At 39.1% G+C, this 25111-nt stretch overlaps 1 protein-coding gene across 3 annotated transcripts in view; it reads left to right on the plus strand.

Moving 5' to 3' along the window:
* The window catches only part of pdzrn3b (PDZ domain containing RING finger 3b), a 103076-nt gene that overhangs the window by 59003 nt on the left and 18962 nt on the right, over positions 1 to 25111 (plus strand). Inside the window, exon 1 of one of the 3 annotated variants that reach the window (XM_053637091.1) lies at positions 22799 to 23234. The exons of the other annotated variants lie outside the window; for them this stretch is intronic. Within the exon in view, the coding sequence (XP_053493066.1) occupies positions 23166 to 23234 (69 nt within the window). The 5' untranslated portion in view covers positions 22799 to 23165. Of the gene's footprint in view, positions 1 to 22798; positions 23235 to 25111 lie in introns of those variants that run through there. 3 annotated transcript variants of the gene reach the window in all.

Consider the following 25111-nt stretch of genomic DNA (forward strand, 5'->3'; position numbering starts at 1 on the left):
AGAGCTTTAATCAGCTAATTACCTCAAAACACCTGCAAAGCTGTCCTGAGCCTTTAAGCACTGTCTGGTTCAGTACATACAACCACAATCATGGTAAGATGAAAGTAAATTTTGCATTTCATTTGGACATCAAGGTCCCAGAGTCTGGAGGAAGAGTGGAGAGGAACAGAATCCAAGTTGCTTGAAGTCCAGTGTGAAGTTTCCAGTCAATGATGATTTGGGGTGCCATGTCATCTGCTGGTGTTGGTCCACTGTGTTTTCTCAAGTCCAGAATCAATGCAGCATCTACCAGGAGATTTTAGAGAACTTCATGCTTCTATCTGCTGACAAGCTTTATGGAGATGCTGATTTCCTTTTCCAGCAGGACTCGGCACCTGCCCACAGTGCCAAAACTACTAGTAACTGGTTTGCTGACCATGGTATTACTGTGCTTGATTGTCCAGCTGACTCGCCTGACCTGAACCTCATAGAGAATCTACGAGAGGCACCAGACCAACAATACAGACGAGCTGAAGGCCGCTATCAAAGCAACCTGGGCTTCCAGAACGCCTCAGCATTGCCACAGGCTGTTTGCCTCAATGCCTCGCCACATTGATGCAGTAATTCATGCAGAAGGAGCCCTGACCAAGTACTGAATGCATAGATTAAAATACTTTTCAGAAGATCGACATTTCTGTATTATAAATTCTTTATTCTAATATTTTGAGATACTGGATTTTTTATTTCCATGCGCTGTAAGCTGTATACTGATTTCAGAGCACATTAAACTGTCTAGAAGGAGCATGATGTTACTTAGGAAGTATCAGAATTTAAAGCTTTGGTGTTATTAAAGGAAACAGCAGTACATTAGCAAACGTTGCTCTATCGTATGCCGGCATCATTTAGCCGGGCTTAATCCCAACGTGTAGTATCTGAGGACAATTTTTGCCTGAACTTGTGGTTTGGAATGCACGGTCATAAAGGATGAATTTGGAAAAGCCAAATCAAGAGACCTCCATTGCAAACATGCACACACGTTCACACAAACATGCACACAGAGCTTTAGGGGTGGAAGTGTTCTTGTAGGCTGTCATCTGTGGCAGAAGGCCCCGTTGTGCAAGTGGATAAGATGCTTGTTTACTTTGGGTCTCCAGGCTCTGTCTGCTGCAGCCACGAGCAAATCCCAGCATGGGCACAGCCACATGCACCACACGCACACACCAATGTACCAGCACTGCTGCGACAAACATTAAGAAACCTCAACAACATCTAGCGAAGGCCTGGACAATCTTCAGGCGCACAAACACACTCAGTGGTCACTTATCTCCAGGTACACCTACAATTTAAGTGCTATATGCCCTGGTCTACTCTGTTCCTAACCACAATAAGACCACCACTAATCAGATGTGATTCGGAACATCATTTTCAGCACAGCAGTGACACTAACATGACAGTGTTTGTGTGTTAATGGCATGAGTGTATGAGATACAGAAGCACCACGGACAAACTGCTATCCCAGTTTTTATTCGTAGTTGCCTAGTGGACAAGTAGGCACAATTAAATTTATTTACAGGATAAAAAGTTCACTGGCACCCTTTTCAGACAGAAGCTTCAGGCAGTTTCTAAGGGAAACATCTAAGGAAACGTCTTGGCCCAAATCTGCGGAAAACCTGTGGGAATTTTGAAAAATTGCACGCTCTTGTGAATATTGTGGAGTTTGCTTGATTTTGTATTCATTTCTACAATGGCAAAATCACAAAATCCTGGAGTGTGTGTGTGTGTGTGTGTGTGTGTGTGTGTGTGTGTGTGTGTGTGTGTATACACTGTGTGTAGATCAATCGATCGATCATGGCATTTGTGTATTTTTACACCCCAAACTCTGAAAGTGTTTCAACACGTTAATTGTATTATAGCCTCATCACCAGTGTAAGTTTCTGACAACAGCACCACTGTTTTTGGTTATTCAACTGTTTCTCAGCCCAGAACTGACATTCAGGTGTCATAATGTCAGCGAACCACCCCCATTCGCACCCTGCCTCCCCCCCAAAAACACACAATTAAGCAAGTATCATGTCCGTGTCACTGCTGTGCTGAGGTCCACCGTCCAAACATCAGGTCAGCAGTGCTCCCTTTCTAATGATGGATTGGGTAAAGGTAAGACGAACTGTAAATAGCAACAGAAGGACTACATTCAGTATAACGTGCATCTATATAGTAGGTTTACCTGATGAAATGGTCAATCAGTCTAGAGAGAAGGTAGGTGTGTTTAAAATGGAGGCCACATAATGTATAAACATGAGCTCAAGACAAAGCCGAGTGGTTGTTGTACTGCTGGAAGGGCAGTGTGTTTATGTAAACTGGGTGGCCGGGCATTGAGCAACAGGCTCATGAAAGTACACACACAGATTCCATTTGGATTGCTGCTCATATGCTGTCCAAGTGTTTCCGTTCTGTTTAGTAGACGCAAGTGAATTTTTTTTTTTTAACCTTTAGTGCTTTAGTCCCTTCTTTTCCTATGTCTGTCCTCCCCTAAAGCCACCTTTTTCTGCCCTTCTATTACATTTAAACAGTGAACTCATTGGCCACATTTAGGTTAGTGGGTTGAAAGCTAAGCATTATTTGTTCATGGTTTGTCAGCGGTGAACCATATAATCTGTGACTGCGCAGTGCATAAACCTAAGCTCATTGTCATTTGACTCCCTGGACTTTTTATGATACAGTCCATTCCTGCCTTTGCAATGCTTAGTATATATATGTATGTAGTTTGCATAAGTATTGCAGTGTTCTATGTGGTGTTACTACACCGAGTTGAAATGTTTTTTGTTGTTTTTTGGCTTGTTTTTTAGTTAATAGAGAGCTGAGTTACATGCCCCTGTGTAGTGTCATCATTAAATATTTACATGCTCATTGAAACGCAGTTTTTTTAGGTCATAAAAGAAGTGATCCAGCAGGCCTCAGTTAACTCTTGAGTGGATCTAGTTTTCAGAGAGGCCCAGAGAATTTCATCTCCTTCCTCAAGTTCTGCCAAGAGGCCAGCTGGACTCAACTGATGAAGGATGGAAAAAGCACAAGAACCAAGGAGAGCAGTGTCCCCTAGTGGACATGCTGTAAAGAAATTGCTTCAGTCAGAAGTGTGTGAAACGAGCCTTTCTTCTCCATGCTGTTTTAAATGCTTCGGTTTTTCCCTCCAGAGACAGCGTTCATTCTGGCCATGGCTTGGAGGATGTTTTGAGAAAGCAAAGTCTGTCGTTAAGTCTGTCTTGAGCCGAACGTAGCAAGTTGCAACACGTTGGGTAAACACCAGGTGTAGCATCTAACAAAACAGGCTGTTATGTTCTGTTTAGAAAGCCTTAGCTTGTTTGGTTGTAAATGGCTTACTGTACTATATTCCAGGCAGGTGTTATAATGTTATTAAAAAAAAAAGACAGATGTGCTCATTAGCAGCATAGAGCTTCATGTCATCACTTTATGTCAGTTCAGCTGCTGCATGTGTGTTTAGCAAGACTACACTGTATCTATATGAATCATTACATTGCTGCTTTTGAGAGTCTTTCAGTTGTATGCAAATCATACACTGCCGGTCAAAAGCTGAAAAACTGAAAAAGTTTCTCATGATCTTAAAAAGCTTTTGATCTGAAGGTGTATGATTAAATGTTTGAAATCAGGGTTGTAGACAAAAATATGATTGTGCCAACATATTTATTTCTTTCATTAGAAAACTTGCATTTTATTTACAAGTAAGTGTTTTTTTTTTAAACGGATGACTCGGAGTGAAAAATTCCGAAAAGCAGCCAATAAGTGTCCAGCGTACAGTAGGTGTGAACTCCTTTAATACTGTTTAAAAAGCATCTCAGGGGAATTCCTCAAGAAATCGGTCGAGAAAATGCCAAGAATACATTTCTGAAAATTCTAGGCAAAAAGGGGGTCTACTTTGAAGATGCTAAAATATTAAATTATTTTGGAATTTTTACCGGTAGTCTTTTGACCGGTAGTGTCTCTCATACATTTTGGTTTTGACTAGTTAAAATATACAGGCTTGTTTACCCGGTGATTTAGTCATGCCTGGTTCAACACCACACTGACTTCTCAGTACTTCAGGCCATAATTTGGAGTCTTACAATTTCATCTAAAATATCTCACCTTTCCATTAGATATACTTAAGGATATACACTAAGCTTGTACAGTCTTATTTCTGCTTATATACTCTGCAGTTTCTGTATCAGACTGTTAAAGATTCAAGACTTTGAGCTGAAATCAGTTTTTGCGTCCATCTAACTTTATATCCTAAATTGTAAAATAAGAACATTCTTCTTTGCCAAGAAGAATATTTTACTCTGATAGCAGTGGTGTAGCCAGGAGTTTAATTTCATGGGTTGATGATGAAATAAACTAAAAAAATAATTTGTGATCTGTACAGTTATATGATAAGTGTATATTAATAACAGTACCATAAAATACCTTTAAGTATTTTTGTGGAACTGTTGTAAAGGGGTCATGACGACATGTGTTTTATTATTATTATTATTATTATTATTATTATTATTATTATTATTATTATTATCTTCCCTGAGGTATAATTATAATATTAGTAAAATTTTTGCACAAAAACTTTTGTGATGTATGACCTTTTTCCACCCTGTCTCTGAACCTTTGACTGAAATGATTGGTTTTTATGTCCTTTATCTTTATCTTTAAGACGTCACTGTAGCTACCAACTGCTATGATTGGCTAACCTCTTTGCCAATAAATGATTTATCAACACCCCCTGCCATAGCATGGGTGGAACTCTTTTCAGCGACTGAGCCGATGGTGCAATGATGTAAAAGTAGGTGCCAATGCCTTGCTGTAGGGGCAGACATATGCTAATGTATTTGCCTGTGTAACATCCAAATGAGCCATTTTTGGAGCGTGTTTAAATAAATACTCTTTTTGTACTGTGGAGGGCGAATTAAGCTATGAAACTTGCAAGGACATTTTAATGGTACAATGACCTCTTATTTTGTCAAAAGTTCAAGGAATTTTTTTTTTCATGTCATGACCCCTTTAAAATAACATGCCAGTAATAAATCAAAATACATTTAATTCAAAAAAAGAAACAGGAAAATGCATGCCTCTGAATGGTTAAAGCCATTTCTCACCATAGCAGCTAGTAGGCAATAAAATGTGATTAAACAAACACATCCAAACATGGCCTGATATCCTAATAAGTACAATTGATTGACATTCTTCTGCTTAAAATCTTTTTAAAAAAGACTGCTATACCACTCAAGCAGAACTATACGTAATGGCCCAAGCAGAACTGGGATTGTTCAACTCTACATTATAGAAGTATCACAAGACACTACACTCAAAAGGTTAGGTTTTCTGTTGCTCAGAGATGAATGGGCCACTGTGAACACTTAATCAGAGAGACGTGACATCAGGCTTATGATTGTTGCAAGCTTTACTCATAATTAGTTCTACCATATTTACATAAAATTGGCAGAAATTCTGGTGAATGGTCCATGTTGACATTAGAACATCAGTTACTCATATGATCTATATTCATTGTGTGTGTGTGTGTGTGTGTGTGTGTGTGTGTATAAAACTAACTTAATTAGAAAGCAATCACAGACTTGTCTTTAAGGATTTAAGACTAATATGTTTAGCTGTCATTCTAGCAGTTTGAAAGTGGTACAAACTAATACATATAAATATATTATTCACACAGTGTTGCTGCTTGTTGTTATTGTTGTAATGTTAATTTTAATTGAAATGGTCATAAATGTGTTAAGTGTGCAGCACATGTAGCGGTGCCACCTCACAGCTCCAGGGTCCCCAGTTTGAGCCTGAGCGCCACACTGTCTGTGTGGAGGTTTGCACGTTCTTTGCTTGTGTTTGTTTCTTTGGTTTCCTCCCACTTTCCAGAATTATGCCTGTAAGTGGATTGGTTCAAATGGAAGTTCATTGCAGCTGCTTTCAGTAAATGCTGCATTTTGATTTTGAAGAACGATGGATTTGTTGGTTGTTAGTTTTCCCAAACAGATTTAAACGAAGCAGATCTCGGTAGAAGATTCTACTTTTGGACAACCTGTTTGACGGACTGAGTTCAGAACCAGGGTCTTGTGTCTGACGTACAGACTGAAGGGTTTATGTGGAGATTTTCATTTCCTCTGCTCTTTCTTTCTTTACTTTCCTTTTCTTTTCTTTTCTTATTAAACATTTGTGGCTTCCACCAGAAAACTAAAGAGAGAGAGAGACTCTCACTTGGACTTCCCATAGTCCAAAAGGCTCTGTATGTCTACCTGTGTATCATACATGCTGAACATTTAGTGAAATGTATTAATCACTGGTTATGAAGATGAGCCTGGAAAATGAAACATGGCTATAATTAAAATTTTTCTTTTTGTCTTCAAAACCTTTTAAGGTGGATTTTCTAAGGAGGTTTATTGATGAGTGGAATGTGTCATAAGCCTTCTTTGTTTAGTAGCGCAAGAAACGTCTGGGTAATGTATGTAACCCTGTTCCCTGAGAAGGGAACAAGACGTTGCGTTTAGCATAACACTGTGAGAGCGCCCTTGCATGTGACTGGCATCTGAAGCTTGTGTAAAATCATGCCTATTTATAGGCCTGCCATGATCAGGTGACGTGGCAAGTAAGCAGCTGGTCGTGCACGAGGGCACTCCCATAGTGTTATGCTAAACGCAACATGGAGTTCCTTTTGAAAGGGAACACTACACATTCTCAGAAATTTGTTGTTGTTTTTTAATATTTGAGAGAGCAGAGAAAAGAAAGTCAGCGGTGACAGGTCTTAAGGACCTATAACTGCTGCAAACACTTTGTTCACAAACTGTTTTTTCCCTCCACTGCTTCACTGCAGTGAATCTTGCCAGACTTGACAGAGCTTTGTGGAGCTGATTGAATGCCTCCCTCTCTTGAACCTTTCAATCCAACTTTTCCCAGAGCAGTTCGATTGGAGTTCAGGGTAGACAGGCCATTTCATTTCAGACAGCACAATATCTCAAGCACAGCTAGAGGCATCAGCAAAAATCAAACATTGCATATAATCCACAAATATCTTGACACACAGTAAATAGATAGCAGAGAATGACTTGAGCAGTCAATAGAGGAGGAGTAGGAGCTGAAGAAGTAAAGTGTATTTGGGTGCACAGAGGTTAGTTCAGGGAAGATTTATAGGGCGCTCTCTCTCTCTCTCACATATGGACACAGATATTCACCAAAACCAGACACTTGAAGACTGGAAAAAGTCCAGGTGATTTTCTTTTCATTTCTAATTCAACTGTCCAGTTTCAATGAGGCTGTGATCATGATGGCTTCAGATTCCTGTTCTTGGCTGACAGGAGTGTAACCCCATGTGGTCTTTTGCTGTTTTAGCCCATCCACCTCAAGGCTCGAGGTTTTATTTATATATCGATAGATAGAGAGAGAATGTTATATTTAAATGAATTGTGAATTAATTAGTTGCCACTACAGGAAGTGGATAACATCATCACATCCAGGATAACATCATCTGACTCAATGCACTTTTTGATTTGTCATAATTTTAATGTAATTCCACTTTCTGCCTGTGGGGGGAAATATAACCTCACCAACGACATGAACATACTGGCTCCTCTTCAAATGAACTAATGTGTTCCATCTGTTTTTCCCTTTGCTCACTGCTGATCTAACTCTCGTGTGTGTGTGTGTGTGTGTGTGTGTGTGTGTGTGTGTGTATGTGTGTATATATATATAATATAATATATACATATAAAATATGGACGTCAGAGCTTCAGTGGACCTTGTTATAGATTCCGCAAGTCTCTGGAATGTACTGGAGGGATGGAACACCATTCCTGTATAAGACTGGTGTTTCAACCCTCCAGTACATTCCAGAGACATGCGGAATCTATAACAAGGTCCATTGAAGCTCTGAAGTCATTATATTTTTATACATATATATCCACCTGCATTGCACTGCTATTCTGTTTCCATTACTCTAATCCTACTCCATTACTCTAATCCGCAGTATTGGTCTCACCCATTGGACATTTAACAAACTACTAACATGCATCAAAAGGATCTCTTCACCTCAGAGAACTCTATCCCATTCTATCTCTCTTTAAATCTCACTCTAGCAGAGAGATTTAGGGCTTTGGAGAGTAAAAGCCCTGCTGATGTAGTGCACCTCTAGGAAGCATTGTGCCTGTGATTGAATAGTCGTTATCGTTATCGCCTATATTTCTTTTGTAATTGCCAATTTTGAAAGACAGACAGTTGGATTAAGACTAAATGAATTTATTTTGAAATTATTTTTTTACACCAGGGTTGAAAGGATCATGTGTTTCATGCCAAAACTTGGGCTGGTTTCAGAACATGGTTGTAGGTGGTCCACAGATGGCACAAATATAGCAAATATTTGGAATTAAGCCTAACACATTTACTGGAAACAAAGGCAGTGCAAACAAAGAGAACATATAAGTGCAGACAGTGTGTATGTATGATGTACAGAAACAGTTCTATATTGCTAAGATTGTGAAGGGGTAAGTGAGATTATGGAGTGTACAATGTCTGGAGCAGGCGCTCATAAAAAAGGCATATTGCAGATCAAAAGCAAAATTCAAATGAAAAAATATACCACAGAAAACTAGTTTTCCGTGCAAAGACTAAGAGGGTGAAGAAAATAGAAAAACGCATCTCCCTTTTCCAGTACCCAAACATTACAGGCTAGTTTCAGGTCTTTTGTGTGGGTTTTCAGGATTTAGTTTGGCTAAAAATTTTGCTGAGACCTTGCAACCCTGCCAAGCACTGTCTCCATTCATATCTAGCATTGAGGCTGCAGTGTCAGCATGTTTTGCTAACCCTCTTGGTTTTTGTTTGAACTCTTATTCTTCATAGCTGTTTAGTTTGATGTGGTGTGTGTTTTCAGGCAATAGCAGCCATCTGTCTAGCACTTTTAAAGAAGAGGATGCTTATAGCAACACACAATAACTAAAAAATAGTGTAGAATAGTACATAAGTATGCGATTTGGGAAGCAATATATTGGCGATATACTAGATTCTTATTGGATGTATATTTCACACAATAACAACCAACTGCCCTGGCTGTTACTTATAGAATATGTGAACTCTGGCTGTTTTCGTTTCGTACTCTTTCTGTGTAGTGTCTGTTAGTGTGTTTTGGACAGTAGATTAGTTTTGTGTGCGTTATGTTCCTTACAAGTCTGTGGCTCTCCTCTGCAGGGAAGATGTGAGCTTTTCCCTTTTTCAACATTTTTTTCCCCCTCATGCAGATTTCAAAGAGCTTTTATCTGGTTCAGATGTTATGGTTCTCTTGTTCACTCTTCCTTGTGTGTGTGTGTGTATGGGTGTTGTAATCTCTCTCACCTGTCTGCCTCATTATCGGCTGGTGTGTGGTAAAGCGTGACGGAACATGAAAGCGAAGGGAGTTTGGAGTAATGATCATCCATCACTCCATGTCCCACTACCACTGAGCACTACAAATCCCCACTGAGAGATGGACAGACTGAAAGAGAGAGGGAACGCAAACATACACACAGCTGCTGTTACACTGCATTGCTAATAATAATCATAACTGAAGTTTGAACAGGCAATTAGAATCACAGTGTAAGGCAAATTACCACCTGAGCTGCAGTCACGTATAAAATCTTAATTGTGACTGAATTAACCATGTGGAAAAATACATCAAAGGTAGCTTAAGACATTAAAAAAAAAAGAAGACGTGAACCTGGGATGCAACTGTCACTTTCGAATAGGTCGACTGCTGCAATTCCCACTCACACACCCAATCAAAGAGAGAGGTTGGGTGGGAAAGGGGGTAGAGAAAATTGGACTCAAATAATGAGCATGGCTTGCAGACATGCTGTGTGCCGTGTAATTATTTGACAATGACAACTTTTGCTGTTTTAACTCGCTTAGATTCAAAATAAAAGCGTAGAATGCTAGCTTTCCCTGGCCTATCAGGGGATCCATCGAGGAACAGCCATTTGTATGTACATTAGGGATGTCACGATACCAAAAATCTAGTAGTCGGTACCGATACCACCAAAAGTACACAATACTCGATACCACGGTGTGGTATAAAAATAAAATAAAAATAATAAAATTAAAAACTCTCCTGGAGGACGTCATCCTCTGACTGATACTGGCAAAAAAAAGAGAGAGGGGGATATTTTAGTTATCAAACACTGTCTGACAATGACTAATAAAACAGTGGAGGCTACAAGTGCTAAGGTGCACTCCTGCTAAGGATTGAATGTAGATGCATGGTGGCCCATTCGGAGGTAGTTTATAACATTGCAATGTGTTAGCGTCGCTAACAAATAACTGTCTATCACAAACATTACATGGAGGATAACGTTAGCTGGTTTCACAGCCACAATATCCAGCTGCTTCAAACAAACATAATATAGGACCGTCTTTCAGGTGCTTTGCCAAATTCCAGGTGTTTCCTTGCTTTGTTTGAAATGAACAATGGCATCGGTTGCACACAGCATCAATTATATGTTTGTCATCTGGCTTGAATGCGAAGTGTTTCCATATTTATCTCTTACCACCTTTCCTCTCAACGAGCGGGGGCGGAGCTAAACTTGTCACCATTTTCGTAGTTTTTCCCATGTGCTTGTAGGCGTTCTTCTTCACCACTTGAACTGACTAAAACACTTGCATGTATTTGCTGTCCCCTTCAATTCCGGAAGAATTGCAACCTCGGAACCTTCGTTACCAACGATACTGACGCTACTGCAGAAAAACAACTACCGTCACGTTTTAAGAATGTTGGTACCGAATGTCGGTTCTCATGACATCCCTAATGTACATAGCACAACACTGTTTTCCATCTGACCACAAACATCATCTACGATATAGGCATAATGTTTAAAAGACTACCACAGAGCAGAATGCCAGATTAGTTTGCCAAAGCATACATTAAAAAGTGCATAGCATTCTGGGACAAAATCTTATGGTGTGATTATCTCAAGGATTGAATAATTTATGGGTAAAACTATGAATTAACTTAATGAGCTGTAAGTGTAGCGCTCAATCAGCTTAACCTTCAGCATGTTTTCTTTACAGTAGATCGTATTGAATTACTAAAACATTGCCATTATTTAATACATGCACAACTCAAATTATCAAATTAAAAGCATTATAAAATAGCTTATTCCTCTCTCTCTGTCTCTCTCTCTCTCTCTCACACACACACACACACGCACACACTAAGAATGTCTGACCAGTTTAGCATCTCATGGCTTCATTAAGTTGTGTGCATGAGTTATTGTCAGAGCATGATGTAATATAAACATGAAATGTAACATAATGGGAGGTGCTGGATCAAGTGTTATAGTATAAGCTGTCTGGTAATGAGTGGAAGCCATGTTGTTTAAGTTAATCTAGAGCTGTGTCTCAAAATGATGTACTACACACTATGCATGCATATGAAATTTAGTAGGGTAGTATCCTCTCAGTTGGAAAGTTTTTTTTTTGTTTGTTTTTTTTTTTTTTTTTTAAACTAACCTGAAGTATAAGCCATTACCCGGTCAACTAGCTTTATCAGAATACCCAGAGTGAACAAAAATTAATTTCTTCATTTTACTGTTTGTCGATGTTACCTTTTATGCTCAACATGACCTTTTTTATTATTATTATTATTATTCTGTGAAAATTTGAGCCAGCGTCAGTGCCTGGTAGCCCCTCCCCTCTTCCACTACATAAGCAAAGCTGCGACCGTTGAGTGCATGAAGTGTCCAACCTTCCACGTTTTTTTGGTTTTTTTTTGGTTGAATAAGTGCATCATCCGGGTACTTCATTTTTCACCCTATTTATACTACAAAATGGCACAGACTAACACAAGTATGCGATTTGGGATGCACCTGAGGACTATTCATGCAACTATATATTGGCGCTATACTAGACTCCTATTAGATGTTTATTTCAGTGCTTACCATCTTTTCATATACACATTTGACTGCAAATGGGCAAAAAGCATGATCTTCAGTCTTCATTTTCTATCCCTAATTTTTGGAGGGTATAAAGGCAAAGGCTGGTGCTTAATTGTGATGTTCTAAAAGCGACTTAAGCATGTATGTAATCCAAATCTGAATATGAGCAACATACAATGAGTAAAACTCGCTGTAACTTTTGAACTCGAGTCACCCTTTCTGAATATGGCCCTTAATGACAGTATAATGTGGACATAAGCATGTGTTGATTAAAATGCTGCACTGTAACCCAGTGTTACCAAAGTTACCAACCAAAGTTCTGGTTTTGTCAGAACAAAACCGTGTCGCTGTCCAAACTGCACTGCACACAAACAATAGAATAATGATCACAAATATCACAAATGGCACAATAATAATAGATCTGCTATCCAAGAAATGTTTCACTGTAATGACCATTTTAGCTGGCAGTAAATCCTGATCGACCCATGTTCATGTGTGTGACATGAACTCAGTGCTCAGTATTGTTCACAGTCCCTCTGTGGGTTTGCTGTATCGATTGTTGAATATTGAGAAGATTCTCAAACATTTACTCGTATTACCAGCAGTCATGGCCTGTTAATTCCTTGCAGGCCTGTAATTATTTTTCTACCAAGGCCTAACTCTGTCGTAGTGCCTCTGTAGATCAAGTCACTCAAGCTGTGCATGTTGATAGAAACTGATCTTTGGTATGTGATAGTCTTGTAATTTATCACATACAGGATCGGAATGTCTTAAACAGTGTGCTGCGAGGAAATTTGAACTTGAATTAGTAGTTCCTAAAATAGTATGAATCTGGTGCCAATGAATTACTATATATTTTCTTTCATTTAATATGTTTCTTTTGGTTCTTATAGGCATTTAAATATGCTACCATTTTATCTGCAGTGTGTATAGTGTAGTTTTGATTATTAAGAATTTGTTAACAAAGAAAAGGGAACACCATCTGGCAAATGTCTTTTCTGAGGGTCTGTTTTAAGGTTGTGTCCTGCTGGGAAGGGCCATGGTCAACAGCCCTTTTACCCTACCTCATCTCTCTCTCACACACACTCTCTCTCTCTCTCTCTCTCTCACACACACACACACACACACACACACACACACACACAGAAGGCTGTGCAAGGTCCTGGTGTCAAAATTTGAGTGACAGTTACAAAGTAAGCATTTGCCACTCAGGGAGACAAGAGAGGAGCAGAACAAGCACTGTCAGTCAACCGTTACCATGACAATGGGAGGGCTTGCCCCATCCCCTGGCCCCTTTGTGTCTTTATTGAATTAGCACACAGGTTGCCTTTGTGGGTCCAGGCAACGGTAATTGAAAACACATCACGAGAAGAGGGCTTGAAAAAGGAAGGATGCGCTTCAGTGCACTCCATTAGATAAGCCGATGCTGAAGAAAGAAGGAATGATTAATATATCAGACTGACGGGAGAAGTAATATGAGAAAAGGAAAAGTATTGCATATATCCAGAACAATCCAGTCCATCCATATTAACCAGATGATTTCTTATAATAATCACATGATTTCTAATAACATACTTTTATTGTAATAACGATATGTTGTCTACTAATAATGAGATGCATATCATAGACAACATGTCTATGCTGATAGGAACTTTTTTTTCTTGCTTGGCAGCAATGTGCTTTATTACAGTCATGTCGTCCCCTCCTGTCCCCCACCTCATTTACCATAAACCATTACTTCAAATACTCAATGGCATGACAGACAAGAGCCTATTACATTTAAAAGCAGCGACATAGAAAAAGCAGTGAAGGCCAAGTCCTGTTTTATGGACAACAGGGGGACTGAACCAGTCGAAGAGTTTGATTTCTCATCCGCACATTATGGGACCTACATCAGTTCCACCAGTTCCTGTGTACTAGTGGCCCTGCTGATGTGGTTTCTCTTAATCGTGAGTAGCACAAAAGGAGCATATAGGAGTTGCATTCATTGAAAATGTGTTCTCCAAACAGGACACATCATGATCGGTTTAGTTGGGAGACCTGTCGATTTCTGGTCTTTGAAACATATTTCAAAGATTAAACTCCTACGTGCCAAAAGGGTTGACCTATCGAGCAACATTTATAAACATGCAGCATAGTGTTTTGGTAGTAGTGTAGGTAGGTATTTTTAAAACCAATTTGAACCAGTAGTCAGGTTTTGATCATTCTAATACGCTAATATAAGCTAAAACATATACCATAAACATATAACCATAAAGCTTTTTTATATTTGTATATGCGATGACTAAAGAGTACACCCTTCTCTTTTCCCTTGGTCTACCTTGGCCAGAAAAAGAATGGTGCAGGCTTGCCTGGCCAAGCTTAATGGATTCATGATGTCTGTCCTAATTGAGCTGAGCCATTGTAGTCCAAAAAAAATGATAGCAGGAGGGTTCCATTGCAAATGAAGTTTGAATTGGAGCAAAATTACAGGGTCTTTGGTCTTTTTATAGAAAAGAGAAAGAAAGGGCCTGATGTCCATTTTACTCCCATTCTCTGTCTTGTAACAGGGGGTAAAGGGGTAGGAGGATTGAATTATCTACAGACAAACAGAAGGCTTTGATAGCTGTGTGGAGGGAAACAGCTACTAGGGAGTAATGGTCAGGCTAATAACCGAGGCTGTAAGAGAAATAGTGACATATGGCCGAGTGCACCTTGTGTCTGTTTTCGCTCTTTAAAAGAGCTCTGAGTGGTTCTTTTGAGGCTCCCAAATGATGTTGTATTGACAAGCTTTTGTTGTGGGCTGAGAAGCCTTTTAAATGGCTCTCAGAATTTTACTAGTCATGTTTAGCCATTTGAATAGTTGACACATTAATTTTCTAGTCTGAGATGTCATACATCTATCAACATAGCTATACAATCTGTAAACAGGCGTAAGTCCATGTGGATAATCCAGTATAGTATTTAATCTTTCTCCACTTCTCTTTCTCTTTACACATCCTGAAGTATGCTAGCAGTTTTCATGCTCGTCATTATCATGGCTATTCATTAGCCCATCGATTAAGTGCAGGAAATTGAAGAGTTCAATAGGTAGCTGGTACAAATACATTTTTCATGTCTTCTACTAAAAAGATTAAGGACTGGCACTTAAAAGCCACCCTTTTGTGTAGAAGCAGGCAGGGTGACCTAGGAATTGAAAATGTGAAGAATTGGACTGTCATGTTAGTTGACTGGATAATCAAATTGATTTAATGTGCTAATGGGATTTGTATTGATAAGGGTTGAACATTGTAGATAATCCGCAGTGAAAGTGTCAGAATTTCAAAAGGGCAGTGCGATCTATTGTATGTTGTGAGACTGTACATGTCTGACTCTGATCAAAATAATTTACTCTGAATTTATCAGGGGTTCGTCAGTTTGTTTTTAATGCACTGCAAGGCATTTCATAATCGTAGTATGTCACACTGTGATTACAATATGGTATTTTGCCCATTTGCAGTGTTGTATAATGAATAAAAGTCCACTGAAGCAATCTATGGGAAGGGTAAGAATGGAAACTAAACCTCTGCAATCCAAAGTGCACCAGTACGTGATTTAATAGAAGATGACTTAATAGAAGCTAAACAAAAAAAGTGATGGATAAACAGCATATTCTTCTTTATGCTGTATATATTTTACATTTAATATGAACAGAAATCCAGAACACAAGGAATTACATGCATGTTATATACTACTCAATATTACTTTTTGTTTATCTTAACCAGCATATAACCGGTCAAAATAGTTCCTCAACCATAGCATTTTTATTTGAAAAATCAAGCTTTAGCCACTGAAAACCTGGCTTCTTCCCAGGTCTGACAGAAAGAAAAAGGTGTCCAGCGCTCTTCTCCCCACGATATGAGACCCCATTTCCATCTCATTAAGGCTGACAGATGAAATATGAACACGTTTAATATCCAGCCTAATAGCTAGCGTTGACAAGCCACATAAGTCAGCTGGCTAGTGGACTGTCATGGCATTTGGATAATGAACTGTAAATAGGATTTTATTAGGCTTCACTATCGCCGTCTAGAGTGGGGTGAAAGGAGGGCTTATTGTGGCAAAGGTTAGGACCCGATTTTAATGCCCTTATTATAGACGTTCATGCTGCCTTAACCAACAGGGCTGATTCTGTGTTCGTTGGAAACATGCCAAGACTGAAGACCTATTAGCAATGCCAGTCAGAGAATACACTTCCCTGGGCCAAGTCCCACCTCTCTCACCACCTCAGCCAATTTATTTACGTTTAAATCCATTCTTATCCTCCTCACTAAGAACCCTGTGCCTGACAGCTTTTCATTGGCGGTTCTTCATTTTCTGTGCATTGTGGGAGGGTTTTTTGGGTTTTTTTTTTTGTTTTTTTGTTTTTTTTGGCTTTGTCACATTGAAAACATATCTTGGGCTGTCAGGGATTAGTAATGAATATGGTGGGGAATATTTTTAATGTAGCTCAGATCTAATCAGGCTACCTCTCTTGATGATAAGCGTCATGATAGTGCAGTGTTCAATTCTGGTTACTGCTGATGTAGAAATGTTGATCCCAAACTGGTTATGCATTTCTCACTGGATCATCACCCAGCATCAGAATATTTTTCACCTATTTCCATTTACTAGAGCCCCCTGCTTCAAAGTTTTTGCAGACACTGATCAGTACTAAATCTGTACTGACCACTCAGTACAGATTTATTTTATGACCTATTAAAATATTAGGCTCATTATTCAAATGTGTATAGTGGCTGTTTATTAGTTTCCCCCCTCCATCCCCCTGCAGTTTCCACCAACAGAACAAATTCAAGCTTAGTTGTTGTAACTGATGTTTGAATTGAGCCCATGTAATTCAAATGACTAATGAAATAGGCTGAAAATGATAAGAATGTGATAATAAATACAGCTTTGATTACGGGTGGTTGTGATTTCCACCACTGTAACCTCTAACAATCTGCATCATAGGTTTTAAATATCAGTTCACTGAGAAATCTTATGTTCACATTCACACTGCTAGCAGCTCTCCATTTTGTGTGTTTCGTTATCTAATTCATATTACCTGCGTGGTCGGTTGTCAGTTCACTGTCTCTTTCATTTGGTCAGTAACTCTCATGTGCCTGTTTAATATCCTGGCGATATCCAGAGATTTGCACATGTTGGTAAGTATGTGTGGTGTGTACCTTCCCTCCCCTCACCCTGGTGCAAGTATTGGATCTGTTATTCAGTACTGATTCATCATGTCTAGTTTTTTTGTTTTTGTTTTTTAAAGATGAAGCGCTGGCCAAAGTGCTTTGTGTTGAATTTTTTATTTATTTATTTTTAAAGGTACATGAAATGCACACACAGTAACCATAATGCTCTAGTATCAAGGTACACACCACACATACTTACCAACATGTGCAAATCTCTGGATATACAGGAAGTCATGGCTTTGACCTACTGATCGGAAGGTTGTGAGTTCAGATTGCAGCACCGCCAAGCAGTCATCACTGGGGTCATGATGAACTGCCCTTAACCTTTATCTGCTCAGCTCCACTGTACTTTGCTTTGGATAGAAGCATTTGCCAAATGAGTAAATGAATATCAGCTAACTATTCTTGGTTGTCATGTAGATTACTATAAATAGATTAAATTATTAGTATCAATAATAAAGGTTAAATAAAGATTGCTTTAACATTAGCCACATAGCTAGCAGTGAATCACCCAAAAATAATCAAGTCGATGTTTGGTGTTATATTACATTGAAATATTGACCGTGAAATGTTTTTGAGTCAAGATTTTGGAAATCTCCTCATATTCTCTCACTAACAAGACACTTTGTCCTAAACGTTTCATTGTTTTTTTTCATGCTTGCCTTCCAATTGTGTCTGGATTGGTTGGGATATTTTTATGATTTTTTTTTTGATTGCTTGACATCACTATGCATTACATTTTTTAAAAAAAGTTTTGGAAGCACTACTTTTCATCTTGCAGGAACTTCACATAGGTTTACTTGTAAAATGTTGATGATGGATGCTGATGGGTGAGGAGAACAAATCAGGATACTAGCAGCACTTTGTGTGGGGAGACTCCCCATCCTGGATCACAGTGTTGATTTAAACTAAGCATCCATGTGACATTATAATGCGGAAAGAGCAGGTGTGGTCAGATGTGTCCGTGTGCATTTCTAGTCTAGCCAGTGCATTACAGTAAAAAGTCCTCTCTCTCTGTCTCTCTCACTCTCTCTCTCTGTCTCTCTCACTCGCTCGCTCTCTCGCTCTCTCTCTCTCTCTCTCTCTCTCTCTCTCACTCCCCCCCTCCACTCTGACTGTGTTGTTGCCTGGACCAGTGTCTGTAAATCATGTTTGTCTGCTCTCTTTGTCTGTTGATCTTGCTGTAGCTCAGATAGATGGATAGCATGGCATTTCCTCTAGTGTTTGGCTGAAATGTTGAGGGCATGGCTCTATTAACTGGAGTCTGAACTCTGATCTTAGAGTGTATTAAACGGAGGAAGATAAATTCCCTTGCACAGCTAGAGCCATGTTATATAGAGCACTTTTATCCTCATGCACTTAGAGTTTATAGAGGTAGCCAAGGTTATAGTGACAAAGATGTGGAATTTCTAAAACCATTAATGGACATTTAACTGTTGAGATTTAAGAAACAAAGCCTATTGCTCTATTGATATTGACCAGACTGATCCTAGCACTCTGTCATAGAAATGATGCAATGATTCACTTTAGTAGCATTACATTGTCAGTGTTGACGTGGTTAATATAACCTGAGAGTGAGATTCAGGCAGTGTGTATTTTCAGGAGTATGCATCTGGCTCCTGATCCATTTGTAGTGCCAGTTAAAATAACAGCATAGCCAACTGTTAAGGCTGTTCCTGTGGCGCAACAGTGTGCGATTTAAGCAAGACCAGGCCATGAATATGGATGGCATATCAGAACAAATGTCCAGACAGGAGGGCTCAAAGCCTGTGTTGCTTTAATTAAAGTAGGGGTAAAGCAGCGGCTGTCCTCTCATAGATGAACCCTCCCACCACCAGCAGCTAGAATGCCTTCCCATGTATTCCTTTGTCATAGCCTAATCCTGTATTCTTTCCATTGGGAGACCTTTTCTGTGTGTCCAGAGTACAGAGATCATACTACTAGTTAATGAATGGTTATCCCTGAATAAGATATCTACTGTGGTCCTTAAGGTTGGGGTGGTTGCACTCCATTCATTTTTGCACTTTGGAGTGAAGTTTCATCTGCTGTGGTGTTGGTATGTTGGTATAGAAAGATGCATAGCTGATATAAGATGAGTAAGGGATCAGGCTGTAAGAAGATGCCCTTGCTCCTGATGGGCGCAACAGAAAAGCATTCACCAGTGATCACTAGTTTGAATCTTGACGATGCAGTAAGCATCCATGTCTGGGGGTTGAAGAGAGCAAAATGGCTTCTCTCTCTGGGTGGGAGCAATGGTGTCAGTTACAGTGACACTAGGCAATCGTGAGCCGCAATGAGCTCATGTATGTGGAAGAGGGCAGATAGCTCTTTCCGTTTCTTGTGGATTTGTAGATGCCCTGTCTGTTTGCATGTGTATATAAAAGTTTTTTAAATTTGTGAGAATACAGCAGCAGTGTGCATTTGCATCATCAGTCTCATTAATTTCACAAAAAACACAAAATATTCCACTAGGCCAAAAAAACTACCCATGTAACCATTTATCCAAGGAAACAGGGACACTAACTGGAAAATCCTCCATTTTTTTTTCCCCATGTACTGTATTTCAACAATTGTAGTTCTATTCATTGGTTTCAGCAAACTATAACATCATCTGATCTCAATGGTGAAAAGAAAACTTGGTGTTGACAGATAGATGCTAAAAGGAAGCGTCTCAGAACAGCAGGATCGCTGGGATTGATTGGATTTTGAGAGCTCATGACTCTACCACGGATAGGAAACACTGGAGACCTAGGACACACAGATCATTTGGAAACATCTGGCCCCAGGAAATCCCACCTCTGGCATTAAAACCCACATAGAGTGGCACATCATTGGCTATCATCCTATCCCATGTAAGAGAGACAGGTATGAGAACTATACACTGGCAAGCCAGCTTCCTGTCTACTTAGGTGTTAGGCCATCCAGGGTGGAGGCCATTTTAGCCTCCCTGTCTGAAATAACATTTCCTCAAGTGATAACCTCACAGATCCAGCAGAGGAAAGAATTCACACCCCAATGTTACCTTTGGCGCACACTGCAACATGTGAAAATAAAATGGCATGTATGGAATGTTAAGTTGGACACCATGGTCTTTGAGGCGAACGTCATTGGTGAAGATAGACAGCTAAATATAATACCACAGTGTTGTCTGAACAGCATGTTTATATTAACTTCTATTCATGTTCTTAATAAAAAATAATAATTTTATGTGATTTTTATTTATATATATATATATATAATATATATATATAATATTTTATGTATATTTTTTTTTTACTGTTTTCTGTAGTGGTTATGTATTTTATACACTTCTGTAGCTTTATTTGTGCAGTTGAGGCATTACTGTGAACTTCACTGTTCCACCATTAAGTTCCCATTCACATATCTGATGTTAAATGTAAGACCTTTAATTCTGCCCTGCAGTCCATGTGGGTGGTGTTGCTGCCTCACACCTCCAGTGTCCCCACTTTGATCCTGAGCTCGGGTCAATGTCTGTGTGGAGTTATCCATGATCTCCCTGTGTGTATGGTTTCTTCCTGGTTCTCCGGTTTCCTTCCACTGTTTGAAAGTGTGCAGGTTGGTGGATTGGCTAAGTAGATCTGAATGTGTGTGCGCATGGTGCCGTGCGATAGACTGGCAGCCCATCCAGGGTGAATTCTCCCACCTTGTGCTTTGATTGGATGTGCACGTTGAGATTTAGGAAATCAGAAATGTGAAAACGTTGGCAAATGACATCAAACTTGTATGACCCTTTCTTTTTGCCCTTTATATGGTACATTAACTTATGCTCACATTTATACTGATGGTACACTTTGTCATGATTAAATTATTTCATGAATGAATACACTACAGACATTAAAAGTAACTATTAGTTATGCTCTAATGTGTCACTTTAGCAAGGAACAAAATGCCTGTACTGAATATTATATTCCAACAATTTGAAGAGGCCAGCATATAAATAAATCTTTTAAACCAGTGCAATGTGTTATCAATAATAGCTGCAGTGTGAATCAGTCACTTCAATGGTCTAATGTTATCAATCCTTTTTTTAAAGAAATAGTGAAGTCCTATGGCAATACTTAGTCTTTGGGAGGACATTGGCAATGGTGCATTATGCAGAGTTGATTTTTCACCCGTTATGAGTGGATACCAGCTACTAAGGGCCATCACTTTGAATAATTTTACCAGAACAATTAACCAGCCACTAGTATTAGTCTGGATTGTGGCTTCTCAAAAAAGGATTTGACAATATTTGGGTTTTCTCAGTGGAGGTGATGCACCTGTTCACTTGTAATTTTAAGATCATTTGCAATTAATAAACAGGCAACAGATGGCATGGACTTAGTATGGATCATACATAACAATCGCACATTGATACGTAAAATGGTTTTACACACGGACCTGTAATAGCTAGTACCAAAGGGGGAGATGCTGATGGTGATTGTGTGGCATTGCAGAAAGAACCTGTAGAGTGTGTGTGTGTGTACAAGTAAAGATGTCCGGCTTGATGCCGCTGGTCTCTAATTGGAGTTTACGTATGGTTGGCTGAGTGGCACCAGAGTGAAGTGCCAGAAGGGCGCCAGGTCTATGCTGCCCTTTTGTTAACCGCGGCGTCAGATGGAGCGAGCGCTGAATGAACGAATGCTACTCAGAATGCTACGTTGTTTTACATCAATCAGCATTGTTTGGCAGTGTACTACATGCCTTGTTGATGAGGCAGAGAGTATTTCAGTCTGTCTATTTGTTTGGTAATGGGCCAAGCCATTAGTGGGAGCAAGTGGTGGGGCAGTCGTCTGCTGGATTGTCTTTGTTTCTGTTTTGTGTGAAAATGCATTAAAGGTCACTGAAAACATAACTAACTAAATGGCTCACTGCGTGTTGTCCATTTCTCCCTCATTTGTTTCACTTGTAGGATATTTTGGTCTATTTTTGCCTTTCTGATGTTGGCTTGTTTCTAAGAATAACTGTAAATTTGTTCGTCTAAAATGTTTGCTGTCCAGAGAAACGCTTTCACGTGGTAATATTCTGACATTATATATAGTTCTGAAAACTTCCTGATCGGAACTATTTCTTTCTCATGTATCTCAATCAGTGCAATGTTGGAAAGTAGGGCTGGCATAAGATATGACAAAAATATCATATCACAATACTTGAGGACATTTCTACGATACACGATGTGCGTCATCATATATAATTTAGCTAACAAACTGTCTGCAAAACAGTAATAAAATAAACCAAAAAAAAAACATTGACTTGAGGACCCTTTAATTTGCAATTATAAAAAAAAAATAATAATAAATAAATAAAAATACATCACCATACTAACAATATCTCAGAAAAGTGTATTGTGTAATCATTTATCACGAGATCGATATTATTGATATATAATCGCCCAGCCCTATTAGAAAGTATCCAAAATAAAACATTTCCATGTTGTTTTGGTGACATATTTCATAAAGTAGAGATGTAAAAGTAAAATATTTGCATGAATAGTCAATAGAAATAGAATTTTTTCCAGAATGTAGGTGTAGCGGTATCCAACAGGTTTTTCCCATCTGCGTCACATATGGGTTCATCTGTTTGTAGTGATATAGTAATGTAAATCATCTGTTTTATTAGTTATCTGACCTAAAGGCTTTCTTGCAGAGGAAAGACAATGCGAGGGATTTGTGGTTGTGTTGAAAAAAGAGATTACTAATTAGTTTTTATGTTAGTTGTATAAGCATTCAGACTCCCCATTTCCTCCCTGTCATAGAGGCTCATCCCTCTTATGAATATTCAGTGAATCCGCTGCTTAATATGCATGAGTGGGTGTGTGTAAACAGAAGTGTATTAGTGGTATAAAAGGCAGAGAGAGAGAGAGAGGGCAGGAAATGACTGCACTTGCACACTTGGATGTGTTCACACAGAGAGAACACTGCATTGTGGAGTGTATATAAATCTTCACCAGTGAGGGAGAGCGTGAGAGAGAAGCTTACAGGAAGGAGGGAGAGAGCATACAGAGTTACTGCTCTCTTCCAGAAGGAAGGCTGGATGGTGTGAACTCTTCATCATGGGATGCAACCTCTGTACTTTACAGAAGCCGGCAGAGCGATACAAACTACTGTATGAAGTGTGCCGGGTAACTGACTTTCATTCACTTGTGCATTTGTTATAAACCTTTTGGATCAGTGCTAGATGTTAAAATCTTTAAAACAGAGTCTTGTTGTTTGTTCCTTGCATGAACTAATATCTGACTTTATGATATCATTATAAAATATCTCTCATTTCATGGTTTGGTGATGTCCTCTGGTGACACTTTATATAATTTATGATATTACGTGTCATTTTAAGATTAGGTTTTTCCCTTGTTCTGGTTATAAGGGTGTTAAAGGCAGAAGTTTGGGAACCCAGTTTTAGCTGTTGGTGGTGTAATGTGTGTAGGTCAATGAGAATAAACTGAGCCTTTCACCATGTAATGTGAATTTCACCTTCCTCTATGTCTGTAGTTAACATCGAAACACTTTAGAACTTGAGCTATTCTCTGCATGCTTTTATTTATTTATTTTTATACTATTTTCAGTTCTGGTCTGTTTGTGAGTGTTCCTATTCATTTTCAAGTTTAAGATCTCAAACTGTTCTTAGGTTACCATCCTCATTCGTATAGATTTTTATGCATGCTCTGAAGATTAGAAGATTTTAATGAAGCTACAACACACAACAACTGTAATTCAAAAGATCAGGTTTATCTGTGTGGTTTTATTTTGTTTTCAGGCAAAACATCTGCACATAGAACAAGTATGGAAATGTTAGTGCTGTGTGGTTTATAATATTGCCTCATGGTCTGTGATGTTGGTTTTTAGTTCTGTTGTGTCTTGGGATGCTGAGATCTACTGTTGTGAATGGTCGATGGGGCTGTGATTGAGCCAGCAGGGGGCTGTGTAGAGCCTGTTCACTTGTTCAATTATTCACACACACACACACACACACACACACACACATTGTGACCTACTGTTCACATAATTATTAATGCAGTTAATTAATTCTATGGCTATGCCTAAGTCTAATCATAACCTTAACCCCAGTAACAAAAAAATATACATTTTACAGTTACAGTTTTTTATTTATTTAGTTATTTGTTTTAAATAAAAGCTGCAAAAAAGCAGTTTCCCTTGTGGGGACCAGCAAATGTCCCAAAAAGTTAAAAGGTCAAATATTCTCATACTTCTGAGGTCAGAGTCAGAATCTGAAAGCATGTTTTATTTCAAACAACAAACACAAGAAACTCCAGAAAGATCATTGTTTTAGCTGCTTTTTGTGGGTGTGTGCGTGTTTGCGCATGTGAAAGGAAAGCTAATGGGTAACCACTATGTGTATTTTTCAATTATATTAGCCTCTGTAGGTTCTCCTCTGCTGTGTCTGCAGACGAGCTGTGCTTTGATCAAACCCATGTGAGAGTGGGACTAAAAGCCTTGTCCCATATTGGGGGAAGTGTGTGTGTGTGTGTGTGTGTGTGTGTGTGTGTGCCCTAACATTAAATCATGATTTCAATCCAGCTTTTTCTTTACAGAGAAAAAAAGAAATATAGGGCCAACTGAATAGATCACAATCCTCTGTCCTACTCTTCCCATCCTCTATAGAGACTCTTGATTGGCAGACTGTTAGCTAAGGGCACCATGCTGTTAGTCTTATGGCCCCCTCGCCTTGCCAATTACTCCTAGCAGGACTACCACTTGAGTGGACTGAGCTTCAGCACACAAAGACCATCACCCATGTTTTCCATCAAACTATCACTACTCAGATAAGGCATCCAGTATACCTTGAATTCTCTCCTCCAGCTTTCTTATGAAATAAGTCAGGAGAGAGGCATTTTACCTCTAAATGAATGTAAGGGATAATTATCTCAGTGTGACATTGCCAAAGCAAGTGACGAGCAGCATGATTAAATTTCACCAATAAATGTTACCCATTGGTGCATCAGGACAGATCTTGGACATGTTGAAGCCTTCTTGCATTTTT

The sequence above is a fragment of the Ictalurus furcatus genome, chromosome 11 (assembly GCF_023375685.1).
Source record: "Ictalurus furcatus strain D&B chromosome 11, Billie_1.0, whole genome shotgun sequence".
Lineage (NCBI taxonomy): Eukaryota > Metazoa > Chordata > Actinopteri > Siluriformes > Ictaluridae > Ictalurus > Ictalurus furcatus.